The following is a 27,473-nucleotide window of genomic DNA, read 5'->3' as shown; positions in this document are numbered from 1 at the left end:
ATTTCACACCTCAAGTAAAATTACTACAATCTCTTCTTGATCCAGTGTCCACAAAAATTAGGGAGGCTATTCTGCTTTGTAACTCGATAAGTTTGGTTCAAATAAACTTCGATGACATTTTCTGTAATAGTGCTGAACAACTAACGAGTAATATGTTACGAGCTACTTAACAGGATTACCTACGGAGAATGCAAGCAAATGTCATCCTTGCGGTGGGCGCTTCAAAAAGGGATAAATGTAGTGGCATTGGTACATCGTGCTCTGTACTAGACTGGTCATTTTTTCTTCGAATTGTTGGTTTCACGCTTATCTTCTTTGCAGATTTTTCAGCTGTAGTATTGATCCTTCAAAAAAAATCTCAATAAATTCTGCCGTAGTAATGACAGACTAGTTATCAGTCTGCAGTGCGCTGACGGCATACGGTGATTCGAAAGCATAAAATGAATTCCATTGTCTAGTACCTAACCACTTAACTCAGGAACGACTAGTATGGGTGGCTGTGCATAGAAGCATAACGCTAAATGAAACAGCTGCTGCACTAGCGAAAATGGTGTTAGACGGACCAGGTATCAATATTACAACGGTACTTATTGTTGGCCTAGTTGGTACTTGCTTAATGACATGCTTTTGCCGCAAGTAACACAAGCACAAGTGGAAACACCGCTTGTGCTTGTCGTTGAGTGTTCCTTTACTTTTTGTGTGTGTTATTTGCGTCCAAAGTATGTCATTGATCAATATTACCCTTATAACAGCTTTTATAGTAGTGACTTCATTTCGTAGGCAAATGGTGATGCGAGAATCCTCTACACCATCTTTCAGGCACTCTCTAAGTTGCGACGATCTAATCACACCCTGAGAAACTTCCTCATGTCATAACAAAAGTCTGGAAGTTTTAATCACCAAGTTACACTGTTGTATTCCTGCAATAAATTTTTATTTATTATGAGCAGGTTTGGCTCCCTCCCCACGTTCCTATTTTTATGGAGAAGGAAAACTTTAGTACACTTCTCGAGCTCTAGTTGAAAAGTTTTCAAGATTAACAACGATGTGTCTAAAGACACCGTTACGAAATTTTTGAATAAATTTGACAACGTCAAGTTTACTATCCATACGTGGACATGTATACCCTTGGGCACAGTAGGCAAGGCCGTGAAAGATTTTTGAACAGTCAATGAGATTTACTCAGTAACATTCATACCAAAGGTTCCCAGATATTCAAAGTATGCTACAGAGAAAATTTTCAATATCAATCATTATTGCCTATTTCAACAGGAACTCCTTTATCTATGTTTTAGGGGCGAAGCTCCTTAGGGCGTGGGCTGTGCGTCCCCTGTAGCCTGTATGTAGCCACCTCTAGTTTAGTTCTTGCAGTGTTCACTAGATGGCGGTACCGGCCCCTGTATGTAGCCACCTCTAGTTTAGTTCTTGCAGTGTTCACTAGATGGCGGTACCGTCTCCTGTATGTAGTCACCTCTCGTTTAGTTCTTGTAGTGTTTACTGGATGGTGGTACTTGTAGCTGATGATGAAAAGATGCAAGATGTTGTAAACTAGAAAGCGGTACTTGTAGTTGATGAAAGACGCGAGATCTTATAAAATAGGAATGATGTCACATATGGCGCGTGTCATTGGTTGAAGGCAATCGTTCGATTTAGTGCGGCGACGTACGCTAGGGGGAGCGTTGTAATAAAATCCGTTCGCTGTTGGCGCGCGCTCGGAGTCGCCGGATGTATAAGGCTGCACAGCGGAGAGAGCGCAAGGCACAGACCATAAAGCCGTCATAATGAAGGGACATCGCAAGCCATCCATCGTCTAAGAACAAATAAAAGTTGATTTGTGTATATACACACACAGCGTTTCTCACGTTTTTACATGATGATCGACTGGGCGAATTACACGGAAGATTCACAGTTTACCGATGAATCCCTCCGTAGCTTCGCCCATTCATCATCATTCACCCCGTGAATATGCCGTAATTTTTTTCAAGAATAATTTACAAAAAAAAATCAAAATATTTTTGTTGTAATAAACGAGAAATGATTCTTTTCGCTACACTCTAAGAAAAAATGAAATTTACGGGAAGTAGTTCTGCTACACAACAATAATCGTCATCTGATTTGCTCCATTTTCTTTCTTGAAAGCCCGCAGCTGGCCACTTTTCTGTGAGTAATACTATGTCACACTGATAACGCGTGCGCCGTTCGCGACCGCGATCTACCGGAACCACGGTGATAGTGCGAGGAAAGTAATCAAAGTTTATTGTTTATTGCGATTACTTATTAAAGTTTAATGCAACATCATGAAAATACGAGTAACATGGTTATTAAGTATTACAGGAGCAGGTGCCGAAGTAAACACTGTCAAGGTGACCTCCTAGTGGTATTGTATTGATTAAATACAAGTCAGGCAAGTTGCGAGCAAAAAAAAACACGTTGAAAAGAAATAAGTTTGAAAAATATAATAATAAAATATATACAAAATAGAAAAGATTCTGGAAACTAAATTTAAGAACAAGTAATACAACACTAGTACGGAAGGCAGAAGAATGATACATAATAAAACAAATTGGCGCAAATTTCATGTAGACAAAATGAACAGCACGAAAGAGATAAAATAAAAAGCAGTTGCTATAAAAATGTTAAAAAATAGAGGAAAAATAAACAAAAATAATGTGAAAGTAGATGACGATTTACTTTGTGTAGCAGAAACACTCCTCAAATTCTCAATTTCTTTTAGAATGCAGAATTTAAATATGTATATATTCCTTTTTTAAGCTACACTTTCTTAGCCAATACCCAAGAGTGGGTGTGAGCCAAAAAATTACGCATCTACATCTACATCTATAACTTTCAGTGTGATTCAGAGTCATCGTGAGGACATGTGGTGACTTCTAGTGGTGGCAGCAGTGACATTACAGCTCAAGCAAGACAAGTATATAAAATCTACTACTTTCTCTACTTCGCAACCGCTTGTTCACTGCACCCTGTGACTGTGAAAAAATCTACAGTTGCCATGCATTCAAAAGTTTAGGTTCTGGGTTTGAAATTGAGCTGTCTGGCCAATTTATTAGTTCAAGAACATTACCTGAACCATGACCGTTTGGTACGAACTATATATAATCCAGCGTTTGGGTGAGAATCCGAGAAGATGACTGAACCGATACTTTGGGTAAATTACATTCAGTGCCTTTTAGGCGTTTGAACCACTTCTTATTTCGCCAGCCTCTCACTGTAACATCACACAGACCGGCTCATTCGACGCTACTCTGGCTTTTCATGGGCTCCTTCATACTTGTGCTGCCCATTTTGCTTTCCAACTTTAATACTCTTATTATATTTAAACAAAATAAAAATAAAAGATACACACGCAAAACGCGAAAGGAAGCAAGCAAGCAAACAAGCAGACTAAAACAAGCAAGTATGCGAACGAAGACTAAAACCGAGTCGAACTCAGCCAAGTCATGCTGTGTTACTTTCACAAACCTTCTCTCAAACTCCCCTTCCTTTACCCTTCCTTACGTTGCCTCACCAACTCCCTTCCAAGTTTCGTTCTACGGGAACCACGCGGCGTGTCTGTTTGTCCGCGCCAAGCCCAACGCTAAGAAAACCGAGGCAAAATCAATCTTCGGTATAACCAGGCCTGCAGCACTGCGAACACACTCACTGTTTTTACCCGGCACTGTTTCTCTTTTCCGGCCCACCCTTCGCGAGAACGATGGAGGAAAGGAAGGCGAGACCTGAAAGGGGCACGCAGACTTTACGGCTACGCTTGGCTGGCCCATTAATCACGTCTCCGACGTAGGCCTTTGGCCTCCGCCATGTTCATTTGGCGTTGCGCTGCGCGCTCCGCTTCCTCAAGATGCTCTGCAGAGGAGAAAAAGGACAGCAGGGACAGGCGTGAGCTTAGGGAAGGCATGCACGGTGACTCTCGCCTTGGAAGGAGAGCTTTCGCAACGTTGCGGGTGGTCGTGGTGGTACGGGGGGGGGGGGGGGGGCTAACAAGGACGAGACCGACTAGTGTAACGGGCAACGCGTGTCTCGAAGCAAGAGCGAAGAGAGACGGTGCCTGTGCAACATCTTCGGATCGGTGCGCTGGTTATTGCGAGGAGCTCGAACGAGACGCACACACGCTCGCCTGCCCTTTCCCGTTCTCTGCATTCGCAGGCGAGAGAACACCCGCCCATGTCGTGTTGTCGCGACCGTCTGTCTTGAGGCGCAGGAAAAGGAAGAGCCGGAGCACGAGATCTGCCCCCTGTCGGCGCAGAGGGTCGCCGTGGCGGGCGCCTGGATGCGTTTCTTTTGTGGCGCGTTGGACGACTCCCTGTTGGCGTGTGTGCGTGTGTCAGTTTTGCCTACATAGGAGAGTCGGGACCTTTTGGGAGTGGCTGCTACGAGTTGTGTTCTTCAGTGAGCTCCCCTTTACGAACCTGTTGCCACTTGTCCGCGCCTAAACTTTCTCTCCTCTCTTTCTATTTATGTATCTTTATTTACGTTTCATGATTGCTCCTTTTTCTCTCGCGCGGCGTCGTTCCTTTCGGTGCTTGAATTTGTTGAGTCGCGTATTGACGAAGCTATGAGTGAGTATTAAGCTTAATAAAATAACGCGTCTCCCCACTGACTGGCACATTTTTTCTTCTTTCGGTCGCCTTCTGAAGGACGCTGTCTAAATGATCGTGATTTAAAACAGCTCGCTGTAAGGGCATGTCTGTTGTTTTTACGTTTCTTCATTGCGACTACAACTATCAAAAATGCTTCTACATTTAACATAAATAGTCGCATACATTCTTAAGACCATTTGTTGTCAGATTAGTAAGGAAGCAATTCTTGCCTGAATTTACAAATGAAAATTTATTTGGCTGTTTTTTTTTAGAAAACAGTGCTTCATTTCAGAAAACATTGTTATGCTCTGTGGGTGTGTCATAGACTTTAGCAGCGGATGAATTGTGTCCGGTTCATTAGAATAAGACGTAATATTCGCAAAAGAAGTTCAAGCTAATTTTAATACATATATCAAAATATAAATAATCTAGCTCGAATAAGTGAAAGTCTTATCTGAGTTCACCCAAATTAGAAAATAAATGGTTTTTATCAAATTGTGATTTGTAACACTCGAAATGCTCACAAATAAGACACACTTTTCTGAGCTGCATTGGTAGAGGATTTCATTGATTGCAGCTGCTAAATCTTTTTTGAGCAGTATTGGAACGGTATTACTATTTACTGCAAAAACCATTGAGAGGTCGCACCTGTGGGTGCATCGATATATCTGCAAATTTTATCTATCAATAGGGTTTCAATAAGGTATACTAATTCAGCGATTTTCACCGGCATTTGTCATAATTGCGAGTTCCAAATGTGATTTCTACGTTTTTGAAATAGCCTTCCAATTAGTAAGCAATTAACACAGAAAACGTTTCAGGAAATTTGACAAATTAGGCGTGGTGTTTTGATAATCTCATCTGGTTGCAATGACCAAGACGTCACAGCTTTTATGCGCGCTTGACTACGTGATAGTGGCCGCATATAGCACTTGCATCTCCGTTCTATTCGCACTGCATCATTTTTTACCTTCAACCTAGAATTTATCATGATGAGACAAGCGTAAAAAAAATACACACACTCAGAGAGGACACAGACGAGCGCTTACTAGCAACTGAAATTTTTATTTCGAAGCGAACACTAATAAATACATCACACGCATGAACGTCACTCCCAACTTCCCCTGTCATCATCAAAAACGTGATATTACAAAATATGCACGCGCCCACAACCGTAAACAAACACGTACCAAGAACTAAGAAAAGAAAACGTAAAAAACAAAGAAACATAAATAAAAAAACGTAACACAAAGAAAAACACTGGGTTTTGTGACGTCCAAAAAAGCAAATTCTGCATCTGTTAGTAGAACTGACGCTTGGCTGACGCAACTGTTCCCTCTTTCCTTATTCAATACGCCTCTATTATCTCTCTTGTCGTTCGCTTGTTGTGCCTGTCAATTATTCGTGTGTCGTACAATTTCGGTTGGCATGTGCATTTCTTGCAGTGCATCGCTAAGTGTGAGTAAGGGGCCCCCTTTAGTGAACTCTCATGTTCACGAAGGCGCACATTTAGGCACCGACCCGTCTGACCAACGTATTCCTTTCCACATGTGAAAGGGGTTCAGTATACAACTTTTTTTTTTGCACTCAACGTACCTTTTGCCATGCTTTATGCTGCATTTTTTCGATTCCCCAGTTCCTTTCTTGTTAACTAGCCTTTCCACTGCTGGAAAAATCTTTGATAACTTGTTTTCAGCTGAAAAAACAACCCGCACGTCATACCTTAATGCAACTTTTTTCAATATATGTGAAACATTGTGCAGATATGGGATCACCACTGTCCGCTCTCTTTCACCCTCAACTTGTCTCCTGTCTTGGCTTGTGCCAATGATTGCATTTTTTACTTCCCGACGATTCTTCTCACAGGCCAAAAGGATACAATCATCTTGGTAAGCGGCTCCCCTCAAGCGCTTGATCTGCGCGGAAACACTCTAATTCAATGAGTGTATGCACGATTTTATGAGGGCAGCTTTGATGCAAGAGGTTGCAATCCCATTCTTTACTATCTTCAAATGTGCCGAATGATAGCTCAGCAATGGTTTTTCCGATCTAGGGTGATACATCCAACACGTGTGAAAAGGAGACAAATTAATTTTTATTTCTAGGTCCAGAAACTGAATGCGTCGTTTCTTTGGCACTTCAAAGGTAAACTGTAAGCCACACCCGTTTTTCCTAAAAGCTTTTAAAACAGTCACTAACGTGCTCATACCCGGATCGTTTTTTACCAAAACAAGGTAGTCATCTACAAATCTAAACAGCTTCAGATCCATACCATCTAGCTCTTTACCTACTACTGTGTCAAGTTTGCTCAAAAAAAAAACATTGCATAAGATCGGGGCGACACTAGATCCAATGCAAATCCCATCTTTCTGGACGTACACTTCTTCATTCCACCCCACTAGCGGGGAACTCAGATACATGGCCAAAATCTCCATAAAACCTTCTAATCCACACCACAGGTGTTACAAAAAGCCAAGGCGTCAGCCAAGCGTCAGTTCTACTAACATACGCGTAATTTGCTTTTTTGGACGTCAAATAACCCAGTGTTTTTCTTTGTGATACGTTTTTTTTTATTTATGTTTCTTTGTTTCTTACGTTTTCTTTTCTTAGTTCTTGGTATGTGTTTGTTCGCGGTTGTGGACGTGTGCATATTTTGTAATATCACGTTTTTGATGATGAGAGGGGAAGTTGGGAGTGGCGTTCATGCGTGTGATGTATTTATTAGTGTTCGCTTCGAAATAAAAATTTCAGTTGCTAGTAAGCGCTTGTCTGTGTCCTCTCTGAGTGTGTGTATTTTTTTGCGCTTGTCTCATCATGAACCATTACCAACACGCCCAACTGGCAGTCATCCTAGAATTTATATTCTCTTTCTGAATAATGTAGCCTGCCTTGATTACCCAAAAATATTAACACAAAAAAGTCTTTAGCCGTATAATTTAGTCTATATGGTAAATTTTGATTGGAACGCACTACGCAACTCTTGCGACCGCACTTACGGGTATAAAGTGTCATTCTGAAGTACTGCACAACGTGCCTTTGCTTGTTTCGCAAACACCTTGTAATTGTGATCAACTCCCGCCAGACTGCAATGACTTAAAGCTTATTACAAGGAGGAGTGTCGCTCTCGCTTTCTTTCCTTGGCATTTTGTATGAACAGAAACACCATCTCTTTTTAACCACCCTCTTTGATCTGTAGCTAAAGCATTGCTAGGAACAGAAATCAATTAAGGGATATCATCGTGTCGCTTGTGTTATTCGGTATCACTACAATTCGTAAAGGCGTTTATGAACCAGGAAGTCCCCTATGTTTGCCTTGCAGAGACACCTCCGGAGCTGAAGGCAGTGTTCGCGCGCAAACTTGTCGATCCCGGCGAGCGATTTTCGCTGCGCTGCGTGGCCTCGGGCAACCCTCTTCCGCGTGTCACGTGGGCACTAGACGGCGGCATGGTGGGCGAGAGTCACCGAGTGCACTACGGCGACTTCGTTAGCTCGGCGGGCGACGTCATCAGCTACGTGAACGTGACGTCGTCGACGCGCGACGACGGAGGAATGTACCGGTGCGAGGCGTCCAACGACCTGGGCACCGTGTGGCACGAGGACCGCATCGACGTCCGGGGTCCTCCCCGAGTACGGCCCATGGCCAACCTGACCGTGACGTCAGGCACCACGCTGGTGTACCACTGCCCTTACACGGGACACCCGGCACCGAAAGTCACGTGGAGTCGAGGTCGGCGATGACTCGTTTGAGTGAAAGTTCATTCGCGAAGTTAAATATGAGAGAGTCGTAGTGAGGGGCTAAGTGGTTTGCGTACACACACCCTTGAGCTCTATTGTACACCTAGCCGTGCCAACGGAGATTGCGAAGGTTAACGTACGCTAGCCACTTTGGGTACTCTGAACTGAAGTGTTTTATTTAGGCAGTTTTAGTTGGGCGCGCGTAGAGCTGCTCTGGACGCCCAACTAAAACTGTAAAATAACATCACAAAGTAATATATTCATGCAAATATATGCCAGTAGATTCTGTATCTAAGAGCGGTGTACACAAATACGCATTGTTTTCAAAATAATAATCGTACCTGTTTAACAGAAAGAGCTAAGGAGGACTTAAATTACACAAACAAATAAACAATTATAACCAAAACAAATGTTTCTAAGTGCCTAATCTTGCTGCGTCATTTGAAAAGCTTGCAGAATGGAAAAATGTTCTTTGATAACCACACAGGTTACATACGATGCCGTGCGACTACATCTCGATTTTAAAGAGCTTCTTACTTAGGCCCAGTATTCAGCCTAAGCTTTGAAGAATAAGAAAATGTAGTTGAAGACGTTTCAATGATCGTAGAGGGGGGGGAGGGAGGGAAGCTTAGTTTTGAAGAAACCATTGCACGAGGTTTCCTCAACATGTTAGTCTTCCTGGAGTAGCATTATGTAATATGCAGGTCAGTGTCTAAGCCAAATTGTAGCAAAGTCTTCTTGCTCGGGTAAATTCTTCGGTCGCAACAAATAAACGCTTACTGTTTTCTTTATATGCTGCCATTCTTGTACAATACGCAGGCGGGAGGGATCTGCCACACAACGAGAGGCAGCGTGCCTTTGAAAATGGTACGATTGTCATCACCGATGTCACGCGAGAGTCTGACGAAGGCATTTACACATGTCGTGCCACGACACCTAAGCAGGAAGACAGCAAAGATCTCAACTTGAAGATAATCAGTGAGTATAAGCATGTTCGTATTTGTTATAATGGTTTGAGTTGGAGGGGATGCCCACAAAGGATCTGCACACGATATCCGAGCACTTAGTTACAAGGCACCACTATTACACGACCAAACCAGGTTATTTTCGCCGTATGCCTCTCATCTCCACCAATTCACATGCAGCGTGAGCGTGGAAAGAAATAACAAATGAAGCAAATAATGTTCTAAGTATATTGACTCGCGATTTCATCTCTCGACCTGTGACTTCGTAATGAGGTGCTTGCACTATCCATCTGACAAGCGTGCATTTTCTTAGAAAGATTGGACTTGCGTGTGATAACAGCCATGGTTGTGGGGTGACACCGCTCTCCATTGATTGGTAGACCAAACCGCTGTCGTTACAGACGTACCTAACAATTTGCCTTTAAAATAGAGGCTTCTATCAAAGTAATAGCAAAATTAAAATATAAATAGAACGGTAGAGCTAAATAGATAACAAAATGCTATATTGAAACGAAAAAAGACAGAAAGAAACTCGATGACCATTCATCTCTACAACATTCAAGAGAAAATTCCATTACACTCAATCACTATCATCGCCATACAATTATCATCATCAAAGTTGAGAAAACTGCAAGTAAATTTTATGGGAGTGTAATAAAAGGTCAAAAATAAAATTATGGGGGTAATAGTGGCCACCACCTCATTCGAGTAAGTGGCGGCCACATATCCATGTTCCAATTCAAGCGGCAGAAAGGGAAACGTAGAAACGCTGCAGGATGTATACGGCTCCAAGGACGTAAAATATGTAGCTCGCCTTGCATGTTTTCTCTCTGACAGAGAAACGTGGACCTAACACTACTTTTCGATCACCCCCTTTGCAGAAAAAACGGTTCTGAACCCGTTCAGTTTTCCCAAGACGCTTGCCGAAGGAATGCAGGTGGTGATCACGTGTTCGGTCCGCTCCGGCGACACGCCCATCAAGATATGGTGGCTCAAAGACGGCGTGCCCTTCAGCAAGACCCAGCTGAACATACAGGAGGCATCGCTGGGAGACCTTGGTTCGAACCTCGTGTTCAATGACGTGGGCCGTGCGCACAACGGGCGTTACACGTGCGTCGCTGAGAACGACGGCGGAATCACGAACCACACAGCCGAACTTGTCGTATTCGGTGAGTACTGGTGGGCACGTTGTTAAAACGAAAGCCTTCGAGGCTTCATCAACCGCGAAAAGGGAACGTCGGTGTCAACAGGAATGATGAAAAAAAAGATGACATGGAGTGACGTTATCGTATGGCATCATCATGACATCATAGGTATACGAAATGTGACACAACATCCTGACGTCATGTGATGAAGCCATAAAATGATATAGTCATTTGGTCCAAGACGAATTGATCCTGGTAGAAATGCTAACGCACGCAAAGTGCAAAGAGCTTTTGGGGAACGATAAAACGAATTTGGAAGAATGAGGAAAAATATGCTTCACGCATTCGAGTTGCCTGGACGATATGCATAATCGGGCAAGATGGGTTTTTCTTTTTTTGTTGTTGTTATTGCCTAGTTTATAACAATTGTATATATACAACATAACCAGACATTTTTTAACTGAAGAAGCGTGCACTGTTAGTGATGACGATAATTGCTCTGAGCACTACCCGGCGTTAATATTAGTGTAAAGAGCTCCGTCGATAAAATTGTTCAGGACTTCAACAAATTTCACTGAGACCACAAGCTGGAAAATATTGAACGTTGCTCGACTCTCTAATTGAACAAAATATGGAGATTACTTTATTTGAAAAGCAAATCTGCTGCATCAAACACATAAAAAGTTCACGTTCACAAAATTCACCCGGTCAAGCACTGCCGAAACTCTGTACTTGAAATTGTTACTTTTACAGGGACAGCTCGGAAATTATGATTGCGCCGCGGTCGCTACTACATCGTTCATTTTGATTAGATGTGCTCAGTACGGTGTTCTTTCGTAAGAGCAGCTTTCTATTTGGCTTCAAGCAAAGCAGTTTCCTTGCTTATTTGTTTCATCTTCAGTGGTGTGTATTTACAAAGTGCTATTACCAGTAATTTTTCAGGAGTTAGTTAAGAGGCTGTCGTCAGATTTGCATTACAAAACTATGCTTTGCGTAACAACATATTTCGCATTCAGTTTTCTTGCCTTTTCAATAAAGGTCTTGCTGTTTTACCATAGGAAAAAAAGTAGATATGTAGGATGATATCTTCTTGTCAGAAAATGTGGCCTGGCTTAATTTAATATTCTGCTTTGATAAGCCTTTCGTCGCGCAGCAATAAAAAGGTAGTTTGGACGTTCAGTAATTAAATATGTGTTAGTGGACTGCAGGACCACAAAATCCAATATGTATAACCAAGTATATACCTGGTTTTAACGCCCGAATAACAAAGCGCGTGCCCCTTGCGCTCTTATTGAAGTTCTGCGCCGCTGCTTAGTTCCAGCGGAGCACATTTTGGGGGAATTCAGTTCTAGTAGTGCTAGCCTGCATGTAACCTGTTGCAATATGTATGAGGTCACAGCTGAAGGCCGTTGCTAGTCATTGGAGGTACGCGACGGACAGCCCAAGAGTAAAGCTCTGTTAAATAATACTCAAATGATGTTTGTGTTATCCCTGGTTTGAACTAAACCACGAAGTTTTTGTATAAATATTGTATACGTTTCTTCCATTATATAGCTTCCGCAGGCGATGCAGAAAAACAAGTAACTTGCAGAGACCAAGACAACCCTGTCCTTCCAAGTATACAAGTTTGAAGTATTCCACGACAATTCGTTATTTTTAGCTCATCAAACACAAAAAAGATTACTGATTGCAAGAGTAGTTCTAAAACATGTTTGCAAAACATAGTAATAAACTGATCAAAAAGTTTCGCTTGTGATGCGGTGTTACCCCTATGAACTCCTGCGAAACACTTCCTTTGGCTTCTAGGCCCTATCAACGTCTTTTACAAACACGCACGTACACCGACTACGACTTAAATTTGGTGTACCTGCGATACACATAAGTAAATGAAATAGGTTCGGTTGGGTACGCCTATGTATGGTAAAAAATTATGTTAAGTAATATATGCGTTCATGAAGCACGTGTATTCTAACGAAAAACCGCAATTTCAGCACTTTCTAACATACTATCAATAACTATGGCATTTAAGCGTCAATACGCAATGGCTTCTCACCTATGGCTGACCACTGAAGAAAAGAAATGCCAAAATTAGCTATATTTATACCTCTGCGAAATAGTCTGTTTTACAGCAGTGCTTGCGGCAAGGTGTCAGCTTCGGGATTATCAATACCAGCTGCCACGCGTCACTCTTTCTTCATTTTCGGATAAGATTGAATGAGAATCTGAGGCTTCATTATTTTGTACCAGAATTTAATTTAATGAACATACCTCTGCAGTTGTCCGCTACGGTGTACCAGCCGTTACAGTGTTCAGCTGCTAACGCCAACGAAGTTCGCGGGTTTGATACCGGCCATGGCAGTAGCATTTTAGTGAATGCGGAATAGTTGAGGCTGTGTGAGGCGAGTGTAGGTTAAAAAACGCCGATTGGTCTAAATTGCCGGATCTTACGTTGTCCCTCAAAACCATATCGTGGTTTTGGGTTGGAAAGCCCCAGATATCATTAATATATTCACATTCGCTGTTTCTGATTCAATTTTAAATACAATTTTGTCTAATACAATTGCTCCTGACATTTCTAAAGACATTAATGCACGTATGTTCATCATTAAGCGGCTTCTGCTTATCACATGATATCGAATGCTCGTCAGAGGTCGTAATCCAGTCCCAAACTTCATGAAATGTCATCTGTCTGGTAAACGCTGTGGTAAGACATTTTCTATACCACGTAACAATCTTTCTTACATAAATAGAATCCTATACCACTTCTGTCACTTTTTTCCCTGGATACACAGCTCAGCCTTGGAGTCAAACTAAAAGCAAATTTAAAATAGTGTGCGATTGTTATCGCTTAAAACGTTGAAATATATTGTGCCACACTTTTGTGAGATAGTACATATTTCACAGATAGAAATTGTGCCAATGAGGCCCCAAAGTGTGTCTATGTTATCTGGGGAATATTTGGGAAACCTTCAGAATAGATGCACTGCGTACACGACTGTAGCTGTGCCAAGTGTTGTTTATCCTGTACTACAGGCACCGGTGAAAGTGAGCATGTGCTTTGTGTCTTACGGTAGCTATGTTTTCTTTTTATATCTTATTAATCTTTCTTCTACACCCACCATGGCAAGATAACAATCCAAAGATTTATATCGGTCAATTTCCATGTGTTTACAAACATGCGTCTCTCCGTTGCTCTATGTTTGAAACTGCTACGCTTACAGTACCGCCGAAATGGAAGATTGAACCGAGCGACAAGTCCAGCATCGTCAGGTCGAGGGTTACTTTTGACTGTCAAGCGGAGGGCCATCCACCACCACTCATTCGATGGAAGATAGCCCTCGGTGAGTCATTCCATGTTCCAAGCATCTATGTGCAAAATCACGGGTAATAGCGATGTCATGTCCTTTACCAGATTGGACATACCACAACGCACCGAACAAAAGTTATCTACAAGATATTACAAAGTCTTGAAGAGAGATGGACGTACGAATTCGCGGTATTAAATCCCGGCGGCGGCGGCTGCATTTCTGATGGAGGCGAAAATGTTGTAGGCCCGTGTACAGAGATTTGGGTGCACGTTAAAGAACCCCAGGTGGTCGAAATTTCCGGAGCCCTCCACTACGGCGTCTCTCATAATCATGTGGTGGTTTTGGGGCGTTAAACACCACATATCAATCATTACATGAAAACTATACTTGTGTATTAATCACGCGGTGTCATCTTTTTTGAAGTTGTATGCATTTTTAACTATGAATACATATTGTGTGACTTGTTTTGTTTTTCATTCTGCATCTATTTTTAACGCTATAACGTTAAAAAGCTCATTTCGCCAAAATTGCGGCATCGGCTTCGACGTCGGCGTTGGAGTCGGTGTCGTTAGTTTTGAGCGAAAAACCATCAACGTGTCCTTGACGAAAAGTTGAGACAGATGCAAAGAAGACAAAATAGACTAAAATATTTGCTTTTAGTGAGAGTCGAATTCAGTTTGTTTGCGCGGAAAGCGGGTGTTCTATCACATGGACATAGATAGCATGGTTCTAAAAACATAGCTGGTGCAACTCTATTTGCGTCGATATGAATGATAAATGACCTCGTGCTACGGCACACTCAAACAAATGTTTGGATGAGCTGAGCGCAGTCCTATACTGTATTGATTTACTCGGTAATAACGTTTTGCGCAAGCCGACTGGTGCCACGCACATGCGTTTCACAACTGTTCCATTTACAGAGTCAGTCGATGCGGCATGCTCTGCTTATATGCAGTGGTGATGTAAAAAAAAAATACCTGCGCAATATTACAATAAATAGCAGTACATATAGAAAAAAAACACATTCACGTCATGCATACGCGGCGGTCGATACTGGCTGCGTGGCCATTTATCTGCGCTTAACATGGCACATTATTATGACAGAACGATGATCTAAATTGGGAGGTATAAAAAGGGCAAGGAGAGGGAGAGGGATCACTATTCGTAGACAATGCAGGTGTTCTACGAGCGTTGTCACGAACACCCAGAAGCGGCTGGTTTGCACAGGGGCCGCTGTTATGGTCTACTTTGCCAGATGACATTGTCACGAATTGCGTGACTCGGCCGCATCATCCACATACGACCTCACTGTACAATGGAGGCCTTCTATGACAAGAAGAAAAAGAAAAAATATCTAGGCAAATAACCCTCATCTCCTGTCGGCGATTAATAGGCATTCGCTGTGGAACGACATCCACCGCCCTCTCCTTTGTAACATAATAAAATGGGGTGATTGATCCAAAAAAAAAACGACATGCGCTTGTGAATCCTGAAAGGCCTAAGATATTCATGTGCTAAAACAATAAGCAACAAGGTAAAACTAAAAATCTCTGTTTGTCTGTGTTAATTTTTTTCGTTCACCAATGAATTTCACTCAATAGAGACTGTATTTACACTACCTTCTTTATTTATTCTTTAGTTGCATAAATTGCGACGTAAGATCCTTTTTGTCGGTGTTTCTAATCAACTATTTCTCTTTCTCTCTTCTTTCCTCTCTTTTTCCTTCTTACCCTGACCACCATTCCCGTTACTTTCCTGCCCGCTTTCTTTTCCCGTATCTGCGGATGCCACAGGAGACGATGCGGGAAAGGCGTTTAAATCCATAATCAGCAATTATCATATGCAGATGTTCGAAAACGGTTCTCTCATTATCAACGACGTCGAGCCCAAGGACGCCGGTCAATACCTCTGCGAGGCGACTAACGGAATCGGCGTGGGAATCAGCACCGTCGTTCGGCTCTCTGTTCACGGTGGGTGTCTCCGTTCACGGTGGGGCTGCAAACATTCTCGCACCATAACGAATGTGCCCGGAACCATGGTATTAGGCTGACCCACTTTAGCTTTAGCAACGTTTAACTTTTCTTTTCGCGGTGTTTCTTTTCTTTCTTTTATTTTTGTTGCCCCGAAAGTAATATTGAACCAGGGCATTTGGGCAGCGATTCTCTTCGCAGACTGATTACATTTCCATCTTCGCAAATGAAGCAGCCGTTTTGCACGTCACTCTCTTTACCTCGCTGCTGCCCATATCATCTTTTGTTTTCTCTTCTTGTCTGTGTGAAATTGAGTCTAACAAGGGATCCTATAATCACTGACGATAGCTCGCTTGCGTAATAAATGTGAGACGAATCTCTGGCAAAATATTACGTGTACTTCTCATTGTCTTTCTTTTTTTTCTTTCCTGTGTAAGTTGGTGGCTCTTCATACTTAAAAAGTGTTTCTTTTTTGTGGGCACGTGTGACTCTCACCTAAGATGTTTGTTTTCAATACAGATTAGTTACAATGAATGTTAAAAGAATAGAAATCTTTTAAATTATGTAAGAGGTGTGTGCAGCTGTATTCATCGCTAGGACGTTGCGAAGAAACAAGGTTTTAATACCGCCGTAAAGAAGTAAGTTACTCTTATTCATATTGACTTGCACAAGCACCACGTCTGCGAGATATTGTGCTATCTCATTTTCAGGATCTTCGATAATCGCAAGCAGCACCAAAAACTTTTGAACATTTGTATTCGTTTGACACGCATCTGCTGGTTTACTCGGTCGAGAATAGCGTTCAACAGGTTGCGAAAATAAACAGCATGACTAACTGCATGAAAGACAGAAGTACCACAGGACCAACAGGTCTTCAGTCCCTCTTTCACGCTGGCTAACTTCGCAAATGCCACAAAAACTTGCCCAGACAAAATCCCTCCTAACTGCAAAAGGTTGTTTTGCATCTGAATCCCTTTAATATACGGAGTTGAAAAGTAACTTTCGTTTCGTTCACAACTCTTTATACACAAGTTAACGTGATGTACAAGTAATATGACTAGATTAAAATGAATAAAGAGTCACCCAGCAAAGAAAGTCCAGGTAGAATCTTATACCCATGTGCGGAAATTACAGTGAGGTGCCATAGTTTGCTTTACATCCCCAAAATGTTTGTTCTACAGTGGCCGCGCATTTCAAAGTAAGCTACCAGGCTCTGCGTGTCAACAAGGGCGAGCAAGCTCGACTCGTGTGTGAAGCATACGGAGAAAAACCACTCACGATATCCTGGAAGAAAGACAACATGAACCTCGATCATCGCTACATATCAAGGCAAGTTTATGGCACTCGGTTTTTAAAGCCGACAGTCTTTTTGAAGATACTTAGGCGTAACAACGATGGTCTGTCCGTCTGTCGGTACAATGGTATGTTAGGCCGCCGTAACGATGCCCCAAACGGCACCAACCGATACCCCTGTCGGCCAACGCGATCCGCACCACCCACCAATACTGCTCAAGCTTCAGCGCTCATACTTGTGCGACTGTCAATTCAAAAGCAGTAATTGTGCATATTTGAGGTACCATAACCATAGAGTTTCCCAAAAATAACTAGAGGGCACTCTGGCGCTGCGATCGTTCAGCGACCATAGAAATGATGGGTAGTACACAAATTTGCCTAGTCTTCATTGTTGTGGGCGGCGAATCGTACTTGCGGTTTGTTTATTACTGGTTGCGCTTTTGTTTTGAAAGAAAGAACAAACCCTTTTGAACTTAAGGACTTGATTCGAAATAGTAAGCTTAAAAAATAAGGTTTTGAAGCGCAAACGGTGAACATTTGCTAATTTATGTTTTCGTGAAAAAACTGCTCAAAGCCACACGAAGACGCACGGAGCCAGAAGAAGGCCAGAGGTACAAAAATTAGACAAATGTGTGTACTACCCATCATTCCCATGCTCGCTGAAGTGCCGTGTGTTGCAACTCTCATAGACACTAGCACCAGAGTTCCCTCTAGTTAGTATTGTGGGAAACTCTATGACCATAACAACATGTCAATATTTTTTATGTTTGGCTTTATACTAGAGAAGGTATTCATAAGTAATTCCAAGGACCGTAGCGTTTGTCACGTTGCGCTGACAATGTAGCCTAAAAAGGCAAGTGTTTCCATTGCTTTGCTAAGACGACACGGTGGTGGCACCTGCCGTCACTTTTCATTCTACACCTTATCGCCTCCGAGAGAGGAGCGCACGCCTTCCTTCATTTTCGAAACGTTTTCGAAGGTAACTGCCAGATAGCGCTCGTGTATAACGTTCCTCGATGCACTCGTTCGCCTTCGCTGCACGAATCAAGACCCGCCAACGCAACGCCTCTAAAATACAATTCACCAATTTTCTCGGGCACAACATCAAATACATGTTTTGTTCATTTTTCCAGACAGGTGCCTATGGTTTTTCGACAACATTTACAGTGAAACATGCAGATATGGCACCAATTTTTTTATTTGTTTCCTTTGCACTGTTTAGTACCGCAATATTATCATTGTCTTGTGTAGAAAGCAGGAAAAATGCCGTGCTCTAAAATATGAGCAGAACAGTTCACAACATTCCAAGTATTGCACGTATTGCACAACACATTCATGAGCGAAAAACACAGACTTTAATCGATCCAGAAAAACACATGAGCTTTATTCAACACTGAAAAAGAGGTAGAGTAATACACATTTATAATAAAAAATCATCAAGTTTAGCAGCTGAGCTTACGCCTCCCACGAGAGGGCGTCAAGGGCTTGCCTTGAGGCAGCTTCGTGGGCGTGCTAGGTCGCCCATGCTTGGTCATCAAGGGCGGAGCTGCGCCAAGCCTCACGCAGCCTCGACGATAGGGTCGTGGTGTTAGTGTTTATGTATGTGCCGGGCACTCCCACCGACACTTGGGAGTAGCGTGTACGTCCGAGAATATGAGGCGGAGGCTGGTAGGTGAGGGATACGTGTTGGTTTTCAGTAGACGTAGAGTTGTGGTCAACACCTGCAGAGCTTGGAATAAGGTGGGGGGAAGGCTCAGCGTCCGAGGTAAAATGCCTTAACAATATTATTGTACTTAGACTGTCCCTAGTGTCGAACTCGTCTCCTGTTACTCCGGCGCGGTGGACGCCTCGCACAATGGAGTGGGTGATCTTATTGAGGTATGGGAGTTGTGGGTGGACTGAGCCCGCATGGGCGAGAATCCATGTCAAGGAGATCATGCTGTCTTTAGAGCGTGGTGCCTGGCAAAGGATGCAAAGCACTTGAGGGGAGATGTGGCCTTTGCTGAAGTTAGTAACGGCAGAGCGAGTCATACATGATTGTGTGACAGGTGGGGTTTAGAGTGCCAGGGCAATGACCACTTCATCAGCCGTCTCAGCAGTGGTACTAGAGACACTGGTTGCATGTTGAAGGACTCCATCACGTGTGGGATCATTACAAAACGCAATATTTTTTTTTTTCGGAGGGCTTGTTCATATCAGAGAAACAACCAAATGAACTGAACAGACAATTAGTCCCGAGAGTAAGCATGAACTTGCGAGTTCCACTTATCCGACGCACTCACTCCAGTGAGACCTCTCCAACACTCCTATTCGCCCCTATACTTGCATCACCATGCACCACACGCTTCACGCTATGGTACGTGATATCTCACCATTGATACAACAGTTTCTACTGGTATAGTGACTCCATTGATTCTACCAACTGTGTATTATATCAGATGACTGACAATATGCAAAATAAAAATAGTGTATCAGCACTGCCGATAACTTATCTATGGCGAACCCTCTATTTAAACTGCTTTAATCAAGGCGCCGTCATTACCGAGAGTGAAACGAGACTGCGTATTCCCTAGAAAACAGGCGCTGTGTGACACAAATTAACCAATTCAGAAGAATTGTGTTAACTACTTTGCAAAACTGTGGCACCTCATGGGCTCATACGCACAGTCTTAGTAAAGCACAAGAAGCACAAGTATAAAGCAGGAATAAGCACAGCCTCAGTAAATGTCCTAGCGTGGGGCTTTAAGCATATCGATAGAGCATTTTCTTTCTAAAGCGTCTGAATTCGTCATACATATAGTGCACTCCTTACTCAATTGACAACTTCTCAAAACCTCCCCTCTATTTACAGCCTCATTCGTTTAAACTGTATCTAGTTGATCATGTTATTCTCCCATGGCCCCATGAAGCCAGTTGTGACTTTCATACGTCAAACGCAGCCGCGTGGCATGTTTTTCGCGCTTCTGGCACATTAGTCAAAAAAAAGATTTTAATTTTTTTAATGTCATGATACAGTTATCTCCAACCTGCCCTCTGCTCGTACAAAAGGCGCGTACGGCAAAGCGCATCGTCATTCCTGGTGATAGAATGAATGGCCCAACCAAGCTATATCTTCCAACCAAGCTATATGTGATACAAGGTACAAAAAATAATAAACAGGCCAGGCACACCAACTAGATTTTCACCAGTGAAATAGACCTGAAAAAATAGAGCGAAGAGCATCTCTGTGTTCCCATCCTCAAAGCTAAAGCAACTAAATAAAGCTAGTAATGAATAATCAAACAAAATTAAGGTACGCTAAACTGCACACAAGAAGCGGTGGTGGTGGCGGCGAGAGAGGAAGGAAAACCGTGCTGAGAGGCCAGTATTACCAGTTCGAATCGAAACCGCAGGCAATGCGCAGGGCCAGTGCGACCAGTTCGCTCGAATAGCGAACTGGTATATGGCCCGCAGTTGTACACCGAACACTGCTTCTGGCGGCAGCAGGGGCTGAGACGTGCGCCGAGGGAGCCCTCCAATATTTCGCCGCATGCCGTATCCAGGCAGACCTCGACGCTTGCACGGCGCGCCGCGGGGCGTCTTGGAGTTTAACGATGTGAACGTAAATCCCCGGTGGCCTTCACTCACCATCTTTCGCAGAGGCGCGTGTGGTGCGCTTGGTTGCGTTGAACAGGCCGCAGCGCATAAGGGAGAAATCAAGAACGAATGCGGCCGGGTTCTTTCCCGCACGCAAGGCTCCTCTTCTTGTTCTTCTTCTACTTCCCCTTCCTTCCCGACGAATCTCCCCATTCACCTCTTCCTTTTTCTTGCCCAGACGAAACTCTCGCACAAGGACCGTGTGCTGCTCAGTTGTGTATAGTACTCCGTAGCTTGTTAGCGACGGCGAGTATTGATTTTCGTTCTTGAATTTCTCGCCTTGCTTCTTCGACCGTACGTGGTGCTTTCGTTGTTGCATCGAGAGAAGAGATAAATAAATAAATAAATATCGGGCCTGTTGGCACGAAAGTTTTGACGATAACGTGAAAGAGTTCCCTGAATGAAAGAAAAAATAGAAATTGTTAGCTCGATGTTGGTAATGGATAAAGTGGTCAATAACTCTGACGAGCACCAACCTCGCTAAGGAAAAAAGTGGAATGCTCTGGAAACAAGCTTGCTAAAAAGGCAGCCTGAGAACTTTTTTTCCTTATTTTCTTTCGGCGCCGCGGCTGATCGAGTGGTTACAGAACGTCGTCACTGTTGCTATAGCTACCACAGCCTGTTGCGCAGTCAGCCTCGTAGTCAGTGAAAATTATACATTACTTTACCGTGAACAATACAAAGTGCGTTAGGGTAGGAGCCACACCGTTAACGCCATGTTTCTCTGAATGACTGGAAACGTGGCGACGATAATTCGCCTATAGTGACAGCCTTAGTAACAGAAGAAATTTTATGTATTTTACGCGCATCTGGAACACCTGGGTTTGTCGAGATCATTACTTTTTAGGTAACATTAATAAACATTTCTGTTTCTTTTTTTTCATTTCGGGGGCGAATTGTGTTTTTTAATATATTAAAAGATACATTAAAAATAAACTCTAGGTGTACCTATCAGTCGCCGTGGAACATTGGAGTATCACCCCTCACGCACACATCGAAAACATGTGCACAGCAGGAGCTGCATTTCTTTTTATTTTACTTCAGGGACATAAAGAAAATTTACCTAGAGTATCAGCAAGGTATACTTGAACACGGTGTTAATTAACAAGCCTTAATTAGAGCCATTTTTATAACACAGCCTTGTCTTAGTCCTAATTAGCAAGGGCTTAACTCAAGCGATCCTAGTAGTTAGGATGGCCTTAATATGTAAGGTCTTTTCTTTTTATGCGTTTTTCTGCTGCTTTGTTCCCCTCTCTTGTTTTTTCTTTCTCTCTCTGTCTTGGAAATGTGCATGCATGGAATAGACGCCTAAATTTCGCATCCTCAGTGTCATTTTTGGTGAATTTGCTGAGTACAAGCCTTAATATGCACCAAATTACAAGAAGATACAAAATATGTACTGTAGCTATCCTCATTTCTCGATTGCACATCGTGAAGAGCAAACTGCTTGTAATTAGCCACTAAGTATCATGAAGAAAGGGACCAAGAGAGCACGCTTCAGCCGAGTTATCACATTGCAAGCACTGAACCCAGAGTTGCAGTTTTCTGGTCACCCCGAATGGTGGAACAGGAAAGTTTAACAGCTCCTCTGTTAAAGGTAAACATCATTTATATATAACTTTTTGAAACTCCAAAGACTTTTTAAGTTAGAAACGCATGAAGGTAAACCCCTATTCATATCATTAAGGGGCCTATAGTGTAACAAAGTCATCCGTCATGTAATGGAAACCTAACTTACAGAATCTAGTCATATCTATGTTTGTTGGGTAAAAGAGTGAGCATGCACGTCTATCCGAAGTCTTAACCCAAACACGCATCAAAACCTGAAATAAAGAAAACTACCGCAGAAATTCAGCAGAAGAAAGTAAAAGAAAAAGCTGCACCTCGGTCGCAGGATATGCTCCGTTCAGGAGATGATACCAGAGCTTGCGGCAGCTAACAACGGTGCAGTCATGCTTCACGCACAACATAGAGCGGGCAAGAGTTTGCGAGTGGGAAGGCGGAGATCGAGGAAGAGGTGGGCCTTAGTCGAAGCGGTGAGGCTTTGTGAGGTTGCCTCCGATGGCTGTCGAAAGAAGGAGCACTCGATAACACCACGTCGTTGGCAAATGTTTTTCCCATGGATATCGCGCTCGAGCAACTCAAAAGCTGCCGACATAATAACACTGCAGCACACGTACACAAAGCTAAAAGTAAGATCTCTGGCGAACACCAACGTCACTATTGAAACTACGTCAGAGACGAGAGATAGGAAAAGGAAGTGGTGGGAATGCGAGAAGATGAACAGAAACTGCAGAAAGCCGCGTGTAGTACGTTATTCTTTTCAAGCGCAATAGGCCGGCGCTATGAGGAGGCCTCCCTTGAGTACCGACATCAGCGGCTTTGAAGCGACGAGGCTTGCAGGGCAGGCGCGTGTGGAGAGTGCTCAGAGGGGAGAAAAAGGCCAGGCAGCGCAGTGGTGTGCACCGAGCGCCGGGTATCGACCCATTAAGCGGAAAACCGGCCGGCTAATTAAACGCCCGGAGAAAAAAAAAAGCGATGGCTTCCTTTACGCGGGAAGCACACACACAGACGCACGCGCTCTGCCTACTAACTCAGTGCGGTGTGCTAGGCTTCGCCGTGCTCTTCCATCAGGGCGAGTCAATACCGGCTCGACTTTTTATCTACCAGTGAGTCCGTGCGTTTGTGCCTGTACGAGTATGTGTACTTACATGCGTTAACAGAAGAAAGCTCGCCTCCGCGTGCTTCATGCGCATTAGCGTGTTTTAAGAGGCCTCCCTTTGCGCCTAGGCGTGCGCGTCGCTTACCGCACTGCGTAACGGGATACCGCAGCTTTGAGTGGGAAAGTATTGGTGCGGACGGCGGCTTTGAAGAATCACTTTTCGTTTGCTGTGAAGAAGTTGGAGGGATCGAAATCAATTTCTCCTGCTCCGTGTACGTCAACGTCGTTATAATTTCTTCACTGATGACACAAGAAGACTTTTGTAGTTGATAGGCCCACCTCCAACACCCCTAACTTTGCAATCGACTCAGATTGAGGACGAAAAGTTATGTGCTGATCATCCGACGTAATCACGCGAAGCTGAGCTGGTCGCAACAGTTTTACCCCGTAGCTATTGGCGAGCATTCCTGATCGATTACAAGTTGCATTGTAGAACGAATGCGAGGCCCTCAGTTTTTCGATGATGGTTATCAGCCAATCCTGCTCTCCACACCACCTGCTTCGCCAGCGCCACAGCTTCATCTCTGCCCTGCTCCTCTCTCCGTAGCTCTATCCTATCGCCGTTACTATCAGTCATTAACCAGACAACCAACTCCGCTTCCCTCTCTCCCACACACCTTTATCCCTGCTTTACTTTTTCGTTAGAATTCTCTTTCGCTGAAGAGATTGCTGGTGACAAACCACCTACGATGTATTTGAACCTTAAACAGCTCTGCCGTTAAAGAAAATTACTGTAGTGTCAGTATTCGTATGAACATACGAGTAAGTATCGGTCCGCCACCCAAGGATCGCACCAATACCTACTCATATTCAAACCTTTTCAAATTACAGCTCCCTTTGAAAAGTGATTCTATGGGGGCTACACGTGCCACTGGCCCCTGTTTTGTATCCAGTCACCCTCTCTTTCAAAGACCTCGAAAAGTCGTAGCCGCAACCCCCTCTCCGCAGTTTTGCACTGCCCATCGCGCGCAACGCACCACCGTAATTAGGGCGCGCTCTCCTCGTGCCCGAGATACCGGAGCCTCGCTCCGAGAGCTCTGAAGATAATCGTTGCACCGGCCGGTCAGCACCTCCGCCAGCACAGCAGCTTCAGAATGGCCACCCGCATCCTTCCAAACTCGACATCCAACCACGTCCGCCGCGCCTCGCGACGCGAGAAGTGAGTGCGGCGATGCTGCCTATCTCCGCAACGAGACCGAGTGGCGTCCGGGAGAGGTGGCGGCGGAGGCGAGCGCCGACCGTTAATTACGGAGGCTGAGGGTGTCCACCGCCAGCTCGCCTTGTGCTTACGGGCTATGCTCGGCCGCGTAATAGCGAACGGCTGATTAAGGAGTGTCATTGCAACCATTCTCGTGGCATCCCGTTACAGAGGGACGATTAGGAGTTATTAGCTTTCGCGTACGTCCCCCAAGCGTGGCGCTTGCACTCGCGAATAGAATTAGTATAACCAATTTTTCTCGCCAGTGCAGGAGTCACAAATATGGTACAGTGTGCTGCTATAATAATGGATGTCAACAACGTACTTTCTTTTTGGAGGCTTATAGTTGCAGCACAAAACATAATTGCTTCCTGATGGGATTTCGCGAAACGGTCTCATCTCTTGAAATCTTGATATCAAGCCCCGAAACGGTGGTCTAGTGACTAAGGTACTCGGCTGCTGACCCGCAGGTCGCGGGATCGAATCCCGGCTGCGGCGGTTGCATTTCCGATGGAGGCGGAAATGTTGTATGCCCGTGTGCTAAGATTTGGGTGCACGTTAAAGAGGCCCAGGTGGTCGAAATTTCCGGAGTCCTACACTACGGCGTCTCTCATAATCATATGTTGGTTTTGGGACGTTAAACCCCACATATCAATCAATCTTGATATCAAGTTACAATCACTTCAGTCACTTTCACTAAGGAAAGCACTTGCTATTTTTCTAAAAGCGTAGTCCTTAAGCTTAGCTTATGTCCAGTCAAGCAATGCCTCGTGTATGATTCAACGCTCTTTACTTTTGATCTAGTGTAGCTCAAGGGCATTAAAAGTTTTATTTATGGAGAAAACGAATTATGAGCGAAGAAAGCTCGAACTCGATTTACTTGTGAACACCACTGCTAAGCATCGTATAGGTCCTTCACGTAACTGCAACCACATAAAAGTCATTAATTAAGCAAACTGTTGCCATACCTCTACAACGCACTTTACTGTTTAGAAGACTCTGAGCCCATATTCACAAAATTGTCCTAAGGTAAACACTTTCGAACGTTAACCTTCCATTCAATCACAATGCACAAATACTAGGTTAGTGAAGCTGGCTTACCACCGGGAAAATGCATAAAAAAAGAGAAGTTTCGTGAAATCGGCGCTTGAAGAATAACGAATAGCTGGACTAGTTGGTTGCCATTGCTAATTTTGGTAAAGCAGCGCTAGACAACGAATACTCAACGAACTCACACATCTGATTTCTTTTTCATTCTTATGACCTCATAGTCTAGGGCTGCCTTAAGATAACAATGAATATAAATGTAGCCCTTTATTATTCTGTGAAATGGACGCGTAGAGTCGGATTGGTATCAATGCTTATGGGATTGACTGTGCAGCAGCATACTATGTGACCTCGTAAGAGAACTTTACTTTGTGTTTGTCGTTATGTCTTTAAAAGAAAACATCGAATTTCACTTGGTCTCACAGTTTCACGCAAGATGACACTCCGACGCCGGATGGTCTGACATCGTCGCTACTCTTCGCTGCAACCGAAAGAAGTGATTCTGGTCTGTACACCTGCCTCACGGCAAATAAGTTTGGAAAAGACGAAACTAACATCAAGTTACTCGTGCAAGGTGAGCATTTTTGTTTTCTTCTGGCTAGCAGAATCTTGGTCGTATGGGGGAAGCGTGGTACGAGGGTTGTGTCCGGTATATATATATATATATATATATATATATATATATACATATATATATATATATATATATATATATATATATATATATATATATATATATATATATATATATATATATATATATATATATATATATATATATATATATATATATATATATATATATATATATATATATATATATGAAAGGAGAGACACACCTCCTCACCAAGCCAATGATTGGTAGGGATGGAAACTCATCCCACTGCGTTGTATCAAGGTTTGGGAGACCCGAGGTGACGCTGTGAGCGAGACGACTCACAGGCCACCTATTCTTGGCCCTGGTTAATCGAAGAGAGTTCTCACGAACATTTCCAATTCCACATTGGTTCCCTCTTACCACCTTCTCATGTATTTTTGTTTAATCAACGCGCTTACATTACTCACTACATCTTGATATTAATGTGTTCACAACTGGAGATGTTTTTAACTTGTTCCCATGCCTCCCCCTGACCCCTCTTAAAGCACAACTTCTTCGTTTCTGGTGATTTTTCCGGTACACGACAATAGAATCGAGACCGAGTTCAGGCGATATCGGTCGTCTCGAGTCTGTGGCGACGCTTGGCGTCAACTGCTTCAAATAAACTTCTTCAGAACACGCCCGAGAGTAATGGATCAAAGGAGCCACACCATTTCGATATTTCAGTCTGCCACTGCAAGATGCCTTGCTTTTACCACGGGACTCAAGGACAAACATATCCAACCAGCCAGCACAAGACAGTAATGTTGCAAAGCGAATCGCAGCGTCTCAAATGCAGCTGTTTAAAGAATAAAACAACGTAACATGTTTCTTGAACATCGATCTTTCTCGGTTTCGTCCGCCCCTGTTACCACTTGTGCCGTATGCCCACGCTATCTCAAGCTACGTGGTATAAAAAGAGTGATAAGAAAAGGAGAACGAAAAAAAATGTACAGCGTGCATGACGGCAGATAAGAAAATGAAGGACCGAAAATAATAGAACGCGTAGAAATAGAAAGGGGGGTGCGCTCGTTTCGGGTGCGCTCGCAACGGCTCCCCCTGCGCAGGCTGCTATTTTCCGAGAAATTATTTCATGGCCCATTGCTCGCCTTCTCTTTATGCCTGGACCATCGCTCAGTGTGAGCACTGCGTGTGTTTGCTGCTTACTTGCTCGCTAGAAATGCAACGCCACCCTCAGCCTTCACAGAGGGGATTTGGATGG

The 27,473-nt window shown here is 43.5% G+C and overlaps 1 protein-coding gene across 1 annotated transcript in view; it reads left to right on the top strand.

Moving 5' to 3' along the window:
* Nucleotides 1-27,473, top strand: part of LOC119169564 (cell adhesion molecule Dscam1) — a 547,574-nt gene that overhangs the window by 448,253 nt on the left and 71,848 nt on the right. Inside the window, exons 8-14 of the mRNA XM_075876128.1 lie at nucleotides 7,915-8,322; nucleotides 9,150-9,308; nucleotides 10,177-10,464; nucleotides 13,662-13,781; nucleotides 15,542-15,718; nucleotides 16,900-17,047; nucleotides 26,040-26,188. Of these exons, the coding sequence (XP_075732243.1) occupies nucleotides 7,915-8,322; nucleotides 9,150-9,308; nucleotides 10,177-10,464; nucleotides 13,662-13,781; nucleotides 15,542-15,718; nucleotides 16,900-17,047; nucleotides 26,040-26,188 (1,449 nt within the window). The remainder of the gene's footprint in view (nucleotides 1-7,914; nucleotides 8,323-9,149; nucleotides 9,309-10,176; nucleotides 10,465-13,661; nucleotides 13,782-15,541; nucleotides 15,719-16,899; nucleotides 17,048-26,039; nucleotides 26,189-27,473) is intronic.

Source organism: Rhipicephalus microplus, chromosome 2 (assembly GCF_043290135.1).
Source record: "Rhipicephalus microplus isolate Deutch F79 chromosome 2, USDA_Rmic, whole genome shotgun sequence".
Taxonomy (NCBI): domain Eukaryota; kingdom Metazoa; phylum Arthropoda; class Arachnida; order Ixodida; family Ixodidae; genus Rhipicephalus; species Rhipicephalus microplus.
The sequence above is the reverse complement of the archived record's forward strand: the minus strand, read 5'-3'. Positions and strand labels throughout refer to the sequence as shown.